The sequence below is a fragment of the Juglans microcarpa x Juglans regia genome, chromosome 2D (assembly GCF_004785595.1).
Source record: "Juglans microcarpa x Juglans regia isolate MS1-56 chromosome 2D, Jm3101_v1.0, whole genome shotgun sequence".
Classification (NCBI taxonomy): Eukaryota; Viridiplantae; Streptophyta; class Magnoliopsida; order Fagales; family Juglandaceae; genus Juglans; species Juglans microcarpa x Juglans regia.
Genome location: NC_054596.1, coordinates 13437265 through 13448898, shown reverse-complemented (window position 1 = coordinate 13448898; position 11634 = coordinate 13437265). Strand labels below are relative to the sequence as shown.

Here is an 11634-nt window from a genome sequence, read left to right as displayed (position 1 = left end):
GTAAATCTAACTTATCATATAAAATCATGTCAGTTTGTAGATTTATTTTTATGAAATTTTTTTTTGTGGCTGCAGCACTCTCCTTATGCTAATGTTGTGGGCAAGTTCATAATTCTTTTTAAAAAGACTAATGCTAGATAAAGTTTTAAGATGTAAATCTCGCGCACTCTTTTTAAAAAAATAGTCAACTATTAAAAAATGAGTTTCATGTGAATCTCATATTTATCTATTTTTTTTTTAAAGAGAATGTATGAGACTTACATACTCTAATAGCAAATATTATTTCTTTTTTTTTTTAAATAATAATAAATTATAAAATCGAGGCATATGGGAAATCTATGTGGTACACGGATATCTTACTTGCTCACCGAAATTTTAGGGCGGAATGGGTACTAATACTACTACTACGAGATCACGCTGGAGAAGCAAGAGAACAAAAAGCGGGACCCAAAAAGCAGCTGTAATGAACCAAACTTTAGACAGGCCTAACATTATTCTTCTTCATTTTGGAAGTCCATGAATTTTTGGTTTCAATATCGCATAATTCAACGCAGGGGTCGTAGTCAGTGTATCGTCTGATCACACTTTACAAAGCAGTTGGCCAGAGTCTAACTTATTAAATGTAAAATTCTAGAAAATCAAGAAAAACAGTGTCTTAAATAACCAATAATAATATCTAACATCTTTAGTAGAAAGAACGTATATAAAGAAAAAGCTAAAAGGAAATGGGGGAAGGAAAAAAAAAAAAAAAGAGAGGAAAAAACAAAGAGCCCACGATTTCAGTACCCAGGTGATGCAGGCATCAAGCATCATAAATGTCTACAAGAACTAATAAGGTCCAAAGGAATGAATGCATCTCACGTCTCAAAATGAGATTTATTGCACGAGGTCTGGCTTTCCCTGAAGTTTTTATTGTTCCTCTTTTTGGGGCCTGAAGAGAGGAAGTTGCAGTAGTTGAAGTTGTTTAATAGGCAGATCTGTGTTTAAGTATTTAAGACCACAGCAAGTGTACATATATAAAGAGAAAATCATGTGAGGCTTTGGAGCTCTCAATTATTCGGGATTCCTCAGAAGCTAAAACCACACACCTAACATGTACCAGACATTTAGTATATGGCCTTTCATTCAAGATCCTTCTGACGAAATGCAGCATATATTTATTTGAGATTTCAGAACCAAAAAGTGGGGGAAAAACAAGAATACAACGAAGAAACTGCTTCCATGAAGTGTGAAGAGATGGGTTTGGTTTTACCGCGCGCGTGTCCGGGGGGGTTGACGATTGTTGCATGCAAATTGATTGAAGGCTGAATTACCAGCCACCGATCCCTTTAAAGAGTAACTGTACTCCCAAGGTCCATAGAAGGGTGTGCGTACTTTTATCGAAAACGATTTTGGTCACATGGGCTAAAATTTTCAGCTGATGAATTGAATTCGATATACATGTATATTCAAGCCCATCACAAAGAAATGAATGAAAAGGTGATGGACCGAGATCTAATTCAAGAAGGGGCGCATTCAACAATACCAAAACAATGAACAAGTGATGGATCGAGACAAAAAAATTACAGGAAAAAAATTAAAGAAAAAAAAAAAGAGAAAAAAAGGGAGCAAAATGCTCAAAATCGAATAAGGTAAATAAATTACAATGAACAATAATCGTGGAACAGTGTGATTTTAATGGGGGAGCTTGCACCCCACTTCAACAGCATTCTTTTCCTTCAACAAGAATTTGAACTATGATGAGAAGAATTTTATAGTAATCGCGAGGGATCTGCCTGCCTCCTAGGAGTAAAGAAACGCCTGCATCTACTCAAAACTAAAATGCTCAATATTTTAATCTCCCTTCTTTCGGTTTTCAACCTTTTTCAGTGAAATTTAGACCTTGTCATCCAGGTGGGAAGACTCTGATGATCCACCATGTTTTAGTGATTTGTTGGTTGCCGTGGAATGGCTACGCCGCTCCTTCCCTCCTGGCTTAGACGAGGCATTGCCATACCAGACCATTCCGGCAACAGCAATGACCATGCCCAAAACTACTTGTAGATTGAGACCCTCCTTACCAAAGAAAATGAATCCTAAAACCAAGACAAGAATAGTCTTCATATGGCCAAGCACTTGGAACGACACAGCTGTAAATCTGCCTATGCAGATGAATTGACTGAGATTGGTCCCCACCGCAATGGTGCAAGACAGTATAATGAATGACTGCAGACAGACAAAAAAACAAAAAAAAAATAGTGGCCAAAATTATTTACAGTAGTCACAGCTAGGTGCAACCAAAATATGTTTTGCACTGACATATGGACATGCACATGTTAGGCCAGGAACAAGTAGGACCATTTTAATACAGTCCCTTTGAAACACAGCAAGGGACAGACATCGAACGTAATTCTTGTAGATTTTTATTTTATTTATTTTTAATTTTTATTACTAAAGAGTTCCCGTACTCGGATATTTATGCTTGCATGTTCAAAAATAAAGAAATCCTTGTGCAATAATGCATGCATGGCAACCAGATACTAGTACAAGACACATGAAAGCATGCATTTGTGCGGGTGCACCTGCCGTACACACATTCAGTCTTTGGGCAGAGAAGCAGACAGTGTAATGGTAGTTCCTTTTTCGAGGACTACAGCAAAGCTATTGAGCATATGTCAATGGAACCATACAAGCCAAGTCCAGAAGTACACTCATCAGCAAAGACTCACAGGGGCACTGTCAAAGGGATACCAGAGTATTCGAAGTGCTAGCACAATCTTTTTTTTTTTTTTGGGTTTTATTTCTAGGTTTTTTTAGCGGTATTTATTTTCAGTTTGAGACTTTTGATGTAATTCACTTGAGTAGACACAACAAAGTTGCTCCAAATTCCAATTATTAGGTAATAATAGAGCTTTGTTTAAGTTATAAATACATCTAAAGAGATTATAAGCTGTCATTAATGATTATTACGTCAGAAATAAAATAAAATAGACGCTTTTATGTCCAAAAAAAACCACGTTAATCCGTCGTTTTTAAACTATATGCTTTGGTCCATAATAAGGGCAAAAAGAATGTAATAAGTTATTATTAGCTTAATATTTTTCAGGATGTTCTTCCCGATTCACCCTAAGACAACTATTGGGAGAATAAGAATTAATGAAGGACGAGATCAAGGTTTGAAGGTCTATCTATTGAGAGAGAGAGAGTCTGCCTAGAAATAATCAAGGGCTAAATATATTTGGCCAGAAACTTGAATCCTCTAAGATAACTATACAAGCTTGGCATTGCAATGAGTTATGTGCACAGATAGATAAGATTTAAGAGGGTTCAAGCTGCTAAAAGACGGAAAAAATGATTTGACCTTTGCTTCATATATTCCATTCCGAGTGGGTCTACACCCACCACTACCCGCTAGGCCAAATTCAAAAGTTTTTTTTTTAATTTTTTTTATCACATCATTTTTTTAATATTTTTTAAAAAAGAAAAAAAAATCCATACTATTATTAAATAATATTTTCTTAATCCCCAAGTTAAAAAAAAAGTACAAAAAAAAAAAAAAGGGAGCGGGAGCTCCCAGTGGGATCCCCCAGCGGGATCCCTAGCTTTTTCCATTCCTTGTATCTTCCATCTATAAAATGATAAAAATAATAAAGGTTGACTAGACTGGTGACTCTACCTTGCAATTAGAAGGAAAATATCATAAAAGCGCCACCGCATATGTTAGTGTTAGGCAACACCCACAGAAGCAACACTTCATGCTGAAGCTTCTATGTATATTGGAAATTTTCAGAAGCAACACTTCATGCTGAAGCTCCTACGTGTATTGGAAATTTTCATTAGACACGAAGGGAGCTTTCATCTTCAATCCACACTTGTCGTGATAATTCTTTGTTAATGATATAACATGTCACTAGGTTTCATTAGATTAATTGGGTTATTTTTTCTCCCTCTACTTGTTTTGCCCACAAAATTTCTCGTTCATAAGATGTTATGAAGTATGACTCCTCAACATTTTAGAGGGTTTTTTACACATTAAAAAAAAAAAAGAAAAAAATAGAGGATTACCATATTTCCCTATGGGAGCATGGCAGACTAAGAAATTCCGTGGTCTTCTGTTTAATACTTTGTTTAACACGTCTTATTAAACATAAGTATCAAACACAAGTATTAAACATAAGTATAAAACATAATTATTAAACATAAGTATAAAACAGAATTATTAAACATAAGTAGGGGAGGCAATCCTTGGGTTTGCTTAGCTTATATATACATCTCAAAGGTCAGAGAACACACAAAAATACAAGATTAATACCTTCCATCCTTATTTCAATGCTCCAACTATCTTCCAATTTAAATAATTGGACCCACTAATTTGGAAGAACTGTCGCAATGCCACACCAAATGACTAAAATAACTGAAATGCTCCTCACTTAAAAAATGGCGATTTGATAGATTTTTGTAGACTATGCAAGTCCATGCGGCATATGCCACTTCCGTTAAAAAATTCTCAAGTTTTTATTTCTTTTAATTTTCTAATTAAATATCATAAAAACAATTCCATCTCTCTCATCTTCTGGCTCCTTTCCTGTCCTTTATAAATCCCAATCCCAACCCATCCTTATTTCATCCTCTCAGGCACTCCTATCCCATATTTCATAACATATCAAATAGAAAATAGAGCCAAACTTACCAAAAGAGGCAGAAAACAAAGACACCATAAGGGCTGAGAAACATTCTCATATCCACACACATAAAGGGGAGAGAGAGAGAGAGACAGAGAGGGGGGGGAGGGGAGAAGCACACAGCTATGACAACCAAGAGATCAAAGCCTATATACTTCTCCTTAAAATGGGATAACCTACAATCATGAGGAGCATCAAAGCCCCTCCAAGTAGGGGTGTTCATCCGGGTTCCGACCCGGGAACCCGGGTATAACCGGACCGGATTGGTCCGGGTCAGACCCGGATTCCAGATTGTACCCGGATTTTTATTTTTTTAAATAAAACCCTTTAGTAAAGATCAACACAAAGATGAAAGAAGGCTTTTTAAGCTCAAAAAGCCATCGACTTGACCATCAAGAATTCCAGATACATTGGACTCAAACTGTGGTGTTTATGGAAATTTCTCTTGGACTCAAACAGAGCATGGATGTGTACATACAGAGAGTGAAAAGGACGAAGTAAACAAATTTGGGCTTTTTTCCTTCAACTTTCCCAACAACCAAACAAATTCATTAAAATAGAGAATCAACGAATTCATAAACAAGTCGATACCCAATGCAGATTAAAAAAAAAAAAACAAGTTTCTAAACATTCCAAAAACCACACGGCCACCAGCAAACAGATGGTCAAAGCATCCATCCACCACCGCACAACCCATCTCAACGGCAAACAAATGCGGCGACGGGGTCACGATGGCGGCGGCTAGGGACCTAGGGTTTCTGCTTCTGCCGCAGCGCAATGAGAGAGAGAGCGAGAGACTAGAGAGAGGGAAAAGTGAGTCGGGGGGGGGGGGGGGTTTACCGGAATAACGACCTAAGGTCAACGGTGACAGAGATGCGGCGACAGCGAAGGAGATGTGGCGACAAGGTCACGATGGCGGCGGCTAGAGACCTAGGGTTTCTGGTTTTGCCGCAGCACAACGAGAGAGAGAGCGAGAGACAAGAGAGAGGGAGTCGGGGGGTGGGTCCCTAACCTGTACCCGGACCGTGTTGGTCCGGGTTTCAGATCCGTTATGATCCGGGCTGAAACCCGGAACCAGAATCCTATTTTCCGGGTTCTGGACCTGGGCCGAAAAAAATCTGACCCGGATGAACAGTGCTACCTCCAAACAGCCAGTGCTCCTGGATGCATCTCAGTTCTATGCCAAATCCACACTAAAAATAAAAATTTCTAACTAGGTCAACTCAACTTGCAATTCAAAATCCACAAAGAAACAGATATACTTAATATTTGAACTCTTTATATTAGAAATGGTGGCAACAAAAAATCTCTAAAACTTGGTTTTTAGAGAGTAAAGGTAAAATAATTTGAGGCAAACTTCCCTCTTACGGACTCATTTCTGCTGCCACGTCAGAAGGTCAGCATAGATTAAAAAGCGAGCGATCCCCACCATTCCCTCGACTACAGAAAAGCCTTGAGATTTAGTTCTGTTTGGAATTGAGCAGGTTCTTGATTTACATTGTGGTAGGGAAATTGGTGGAGCAGAGATCGGGAGGCTGTGTCTAGTTACTACATGGTTTCAACTATCCATCTGGACTCAACACTTGGACTTGTGTAGCCAAATGCTAGTGTCAACTCCATATAAACCTTTGGTCTAGTATTGAAATACAACATGCAAAGGTGTTGAAATGTATCATTAGTTTATGTTTATGAACGTCGTCTCTTGCTATTTGAGAAGCCCATCCAAAATGCTTCAGGGGTATAGACGATTTAAGTATCGTAGAGAAAATATATTTTATTCTAGAGGCTAACATCTAACCATCCTAACCAGGCATTCAAACAAGAAATGGTTTCTTTGGACATAAGTGAAACATTTGATAACATTGCATCCCTCAAGTCAATCATAATCCTCAAGTACACCCCAGGTGAAGTGGTCAGATCCTCCATAGGATCAAGCACACGTTATCCCAAATACCATAAAGGATCTTCAGGATGCATGCTAACACAGCCATTCTTCTCTTTGAATTTGAAATTAATGAAAAAAGACAATGGTCCTGACTAATTTTCAGCTATGACATCCACACAGCTTATGCTATACATAGATTCATGCAGTTGACAGGTAGTCGCAAACAATTAAAAAAATTCATAGAGGAAGCAAAGTGAAGGGAAAACAGAAAACGAAAAGACCTAACCTATTGCATGTCACTTGAAAGGAAGGTCTTGCAGGAAAAGGGTAACATGCTTATGACGCAATTTGACATGTCTTACACTTGTATAAATCTTTTTAAGTGGTCAAAATGTCTATCCCAAGAACACCACACATTGTGCTATGCAGTGCATGACTGAAGTTAGATAATATATATATATATATATATATTTTCTTGATAAGTTCACAATTTTACTAATGGAAAACTGTGAATTAAAAGCCACAATATTCAAATCCCTCAATGTTTGGATTGGTGCTCACAGCAGCTCCTATTTCTCTAGCGTTCTAGATTTCAAGGATTTTGACTCTAATTATTCTTCTCAGTAGTTGCATGTATCATTTTGTATACTTCCTATGTGCTTACTTCACAGCCCTCCTCGTATTTAATAATTTGCATCATACACTGATGTCACATATATGTAGAGGTAGACACAGAAGCATGAAGTGACGAAATGATATGTGTGATGTTGGACAATTCCATGAGTATCATATTTGTATAATAGAAAAGTACACCTCACCATATCAATCAAAATTTATAAGTTCTGATTAAAATAAAGTGAAAGAAACTTACCAAGGACGTGGGGCTAAAGCCATATGCATCAACTCTTTTACCAGTCAACCAGTAGTCCAGAAAGGGTCCTAATAACAGCAGGGATGCTGCCTGTGCTGGAGCAGTGTGCCCCAGTAAGTTGAAAGATCCAAGAGAATAATTCCGCTGAAGGAAGTGTACATACTGCAAAAGCATAAGAATGAGAACAACAATGTCATATCTTTTAGATTATGAGTAATATTAGAAATCTGTGACCTTTGAAATGAATCAAAACTCGAATCAGTCTTCAGTTTGGAAATTACATTGTGAAACTCACACTGTTCTTAATCAACAATGTGAAACCCCGACCCATATGGAGATCACATGATAGCTTGGGTTGCACAATTACAAACTGGTAAACAATGTGACATACAAATGTTTATGGCTGTGTGGGTACATGTCTGTCTGTGCGCACACATTATGAAAGAACTACTCGCAAATAACACAAATATAATGGACCTGAAACCCATCAGCCTAACCCCACAACTGACTTTACCACCCCTAATCCATTCACACCTGATACCATCTCTATAAATGATCATGGGTTTAACAAATAATACTTACATACTGCTGCAGTGAAGTGCTCCAAACCGCTACTAAAGCAGCAATAAAACCCTTGGCATTGACACTCACATCGGTAACAGTACAGACTGCAACGCCAAGGAGTACTAATACTATGCTAAGTTTTGTGTCCCTTGAGTATCGCACCTTGTCCAAGACAACTTCCAGAAAACAAGATACCGGGATCATACTCAGCTTTGCAATCTGATGAGAACAGTTCAGAAAGAAAAGATATATTGTAATTTCAGGCAAGTTTACGGACATAACAAAATTCTGAAAATCTCACCAAAACTGGGAACAGAAAAATAGGTTTATCAAAACTGACCTGATAGAATCCCACAGAATTCCACATTAAACTCACATTCATCCCAACTATGGAAAAGTTCGCAAATAAAACAAATTTCAGAAGTTCAGAAAATGGTAGATGAGAGGCCTGAATGTATCCCAGCCTCCGAAGAAGAAAAGTCAACAACGTGGTTGTGCCAAAATGCAGACCAGTTAACGTCGTAGCTGCATGGAGGCATTATATAGAAGACAATGTCAGGTTTGATGCAATGATTCAGGAGTAATTTGCTAAAATTCATTTCATTTCATCATAGGGATCATTTCCTTAATAAGAACTTTGACCATAATAAGAAATTCGACCACCCCGTGCTTTAAAAGAATTTGTTGATAACTTTGAACAAATTCATTAATAAGAGCATGTTATATTTTATTAATACAGAGGCCACGAGGAACTTTTTCTCCTTCAACATCCTACTAATCCTCTTCTTTTCCTTATAAGAAAGTATGTATTTGATTCCATCATAGAATTATCTTGTCAAACGGTCAGTGCATAATCCCTTCCTCAAGTCATTCTTGTGTTGTACAAAAGTTTGGTTTATCATATAGCTAAATTCTAGCCCGTGAGAGTTTATTCCCTTCCTTGACAGTAAAGTGGAAGCCTCAAACATAATCTACTATTATCTGGCTTTCCTATGCTTCTTAACAATGGTTTCCTGATGTTTCCTATAATTTATCGTTATCTCCAATATAAGACCAGAAAGCCCCAGGTCAACTATCGGGGTTAAGTTATGATAGTTATACTCCATTAGGATTATATATTGATTTATGCCAGCCCAAAGCCTGACATTCTCTATCTGTTAATTCCAAATGCCTAAGAGGCTATCTGGAACAAAAGAGAGGCCTACAAAACAACTCGAAAGCTAGATCAATTCCAACCAGTCCTAAAACCACATCCAGTTCTGCTCTGACAAAATCCAACGCAAAAATGATATTTAGCACCTTGTAAAGATACAACCAAGAATGAAATAACAAAATCCTTAGATCAATACATTTCAATTAGCCAATTCTTTCCCTCCAATAACCATGGGGGAAGAGCTACAGCCCCATTTATGGGGGCGAAAGGACACTATAAAGTGAGGTCCTATGTGGGGAAGTAATCAGAAAATGTCATTGTAGCTGACTCGTTGACAACAAATAATGACTCGTTGAGTACAAAAAAAAGTAATGCTTCGAGATTCTGCGGATCTAAGGGTATATCATCACAGACTATGTTATTGAAGTGTTTTTCTGATAGAATCAAACAAGGAATCCTTAATACCAAATATACAAGTAGCGAACCCATGAATTTTAAACTAATCAACTTTCTATCAGATTATAAGTCCTACAAACTTGTATCCAAGATCTAGTCCCAGAAGGCCTTTGAAAGGGGAAAAAAAGATACTTGCCCCCTAAATAAAAAAAGAAAGAGAAAAAGAAGAAGATAAAATAGATACTAGAGCATATGCCTCATAAAAAATTATAATATAACTGTATTATTCTTAAACCTTTCAAAGTCTTAACCTGAAACCAAAACCCACACTGGCATTTTTATTTCAAATTTAAACTATTAAGTACTTGGATTTTTCTGTAATTCTGAAAATCCCAATTGAATAATTATTTTTAACATAAAAAAGTAATCATGAGAACTATCCACCTCCCCCTTTAATGAGATCAAAGAGAGAACAGACAGTACAGGAGGATTGATTATACCCAAATTCTATAACACTTAATGTACAAAGCAAGACATTTGGAAGGGAAGTAATGCAAAGGAGAAAATTTAATCAAATATAGCGTGAAAAAATAGTAATAGGCTAGTTACCAAAGGTAAAACCATATTTGGCCATTAAGGCTTTGTTGACAAGTATTATTCCGACGGATGTGACAACATTAAACATCCATGAGGCAGCATCAAGAGTTGCCTTCCTATCGGCCATCTTTGTTGAAGTCATTTTCTTTACTGTTGCTGACTTTGTCACCAGTATTCACTGCTCAGTCTTCACAAAAGCAAATACAGCACTTGAATGTCAAAAGACAATAATTTTATCTGTTGCATTAAGAAACAAGCTGATCCCACAAAGTTAGAACAAGACAATACCAAAGAATCCTATTTGCAGGTAACAAACACTACCTTGTTACCTTGTTATAGAATAATATCAACATATCCACATCTAAGAAGTTTTGAAGGATTTTGAACCACATGCGCACAAATTTTAAAGAACGAAAAAACAGAAAATTTGAAATAGCAATTGCCAAAAGGCGTGTTAGATAAGCATCCACGCCTAATCAATTATTATGCATATACAAAGCCATTGCATAGGTAGGCATTCGCTGTCCCAGAACTGCAGTAGCAAATCAAATTTCATTTGAAAGCTTTGTTTGTAAAACCTCAAATGGTTACTGGTACCTCCTTTGTGCTAAATTCTATTGTTCACGACAATTAGGAGAAATAGATGTCAGAGTACTTGGCACTTATTTGGGATTTGATAGGTTTTCTATCAATTCACGTTTCTACTAAGCAAGCAGATGACGAACAAACTCACATGAGCTCGTGTTATTTTTGAAGTTGAAATTCTTTACAATTTTAGTATCTCAGCACCAGAGACTAGAGAGTTTGCTCCAGGCCAACGATTGAAACCCTTGTCCATCAAATGCTTAACATTACCAAACAGCCACTAAAACTGATCCACTCTCCAAACGTAATTCCAGTCAAAATATCCTACTATAGCAAAAATGCTGAAATCCACGAGTTTCAACAACAAATGAAAAGTGCAAAAAGTAAAAGAAATATTTTCCAGAATCGCAAGATCTATAACAGAAACATTAAAAAAAGAAGTATTGCCAATAACCGAAGCAGAATTGTACAATTCCAAAACAGATCCAGCATGCTTAGACAATATTACATAACAGAACTCCAGACAAGTTTTCGTTATTCTAAGAACAGAAATCCGCAAATTCCAACACAGATCAAAACAACGACAGAAGCAACCAAAAAAAAGTAAAGTGAATCCATTTATTACGACAGAACATGACTCCCGGGGGAAAAAAAACAATTCTCATCCCGGAAGAGGTTTCCACGGAAACAAACAGCAGCTTAGAAAGAACTCTTGAGAATTACCATAAGAATTCCAAGCCTTTGAGGCGAGGAAGAGGAGGATAAGCGAGAAGGAGCTGGCGTCTGGATTCTGGAATCGGGGCGCTAATAGGAAGTGCAGAGCATGTTGAAAACCGAATGGCTGTCACGGAATATATAGGGAAGAGTTTCTTCCGTCCCCTCCATTAAAGAGAGAGAGAGAGGTCGACTGATACACTCGAAA

General features: G+C 37.3%; 1 protein-coding gene and 1 long non-coding RNA gene across 3 annotated transcripts; both read right to left on the bottom strand.

Moving 5' to 3' along the window:
- Positions 1-1495: 1495 nt before the first annotated feature.
- LOC121250290 (UDP-rhamnose/UDP-galactose transporter 5-like) lies at positions 1496-11634 on the bottom strand. 2 transcript variants are annotated; one of them, XM_041149377.1, is made up of 6 exons: positions 11436-11634; positions 10140-10364; positions 8322-8506; positions 8000-8200; positions 7418-7579; positions 1496-2205 (listed from the first exon to the last, which is right to left on the bottom strand). In XM_041149377.1, exons 2-6 carry the CDS (start codon positions 10267-10269, stop codon positions 1876-1878), a joined length of 1008 nt encoding a protein of 335 aa, XP_041005311.1. In that variant the 5' UTR covers positions 10270-10364; positions 11436-11634; the 3' UTR covers positions 1496-1875. The 2 variants fall into 2 exon arrangements, with proteins under 2 accessions (XP_041005311.1, XP_041005312.1); XM_041149378.1 differs by having other exon boundaries at positions 1853-2075; positions 11436-11633.
- On the bottom strand, positions 4978-5664 carry LOC121250291. The gene is made up of 2 exons (XR_005937747.1): positions 5622-5664; positions 4978-5458 (listed from the first exon to the last, which is right to left on the bottom strand). It is a non-coding gene; the product is annotated as an uncharacterized LOC121250291 (long non-coding RNA).

What these genes read in the sequence shown, in the direction of transcription:
- LOC121250290 (XM_041149377.1), bottom strand. Translation starts at nt 10,269, where the DNA reads ATGACTTCAACAAAGATGGCCGATAGGAAGGCAACTCTTGATGCTGCC. An exon ending in GCACTTCACTGCAGCAGTAT is followed by an intron (nt 7,580 to 7,999) that starts GTAAGTATTATT and finishes ATGCTTTTGCAG; the next exon opens with TATGTACACTTCCTTCAGCG. An exon ending in GCTTTAGCCCCACGTCCTTG is followed by an intron (nt 2,206 to 7,417) that starts GTAAGTTTCTTT and finishes GTCTGTCTGCAG; the next exon opens with TCATTCATTATACTGTCTTG.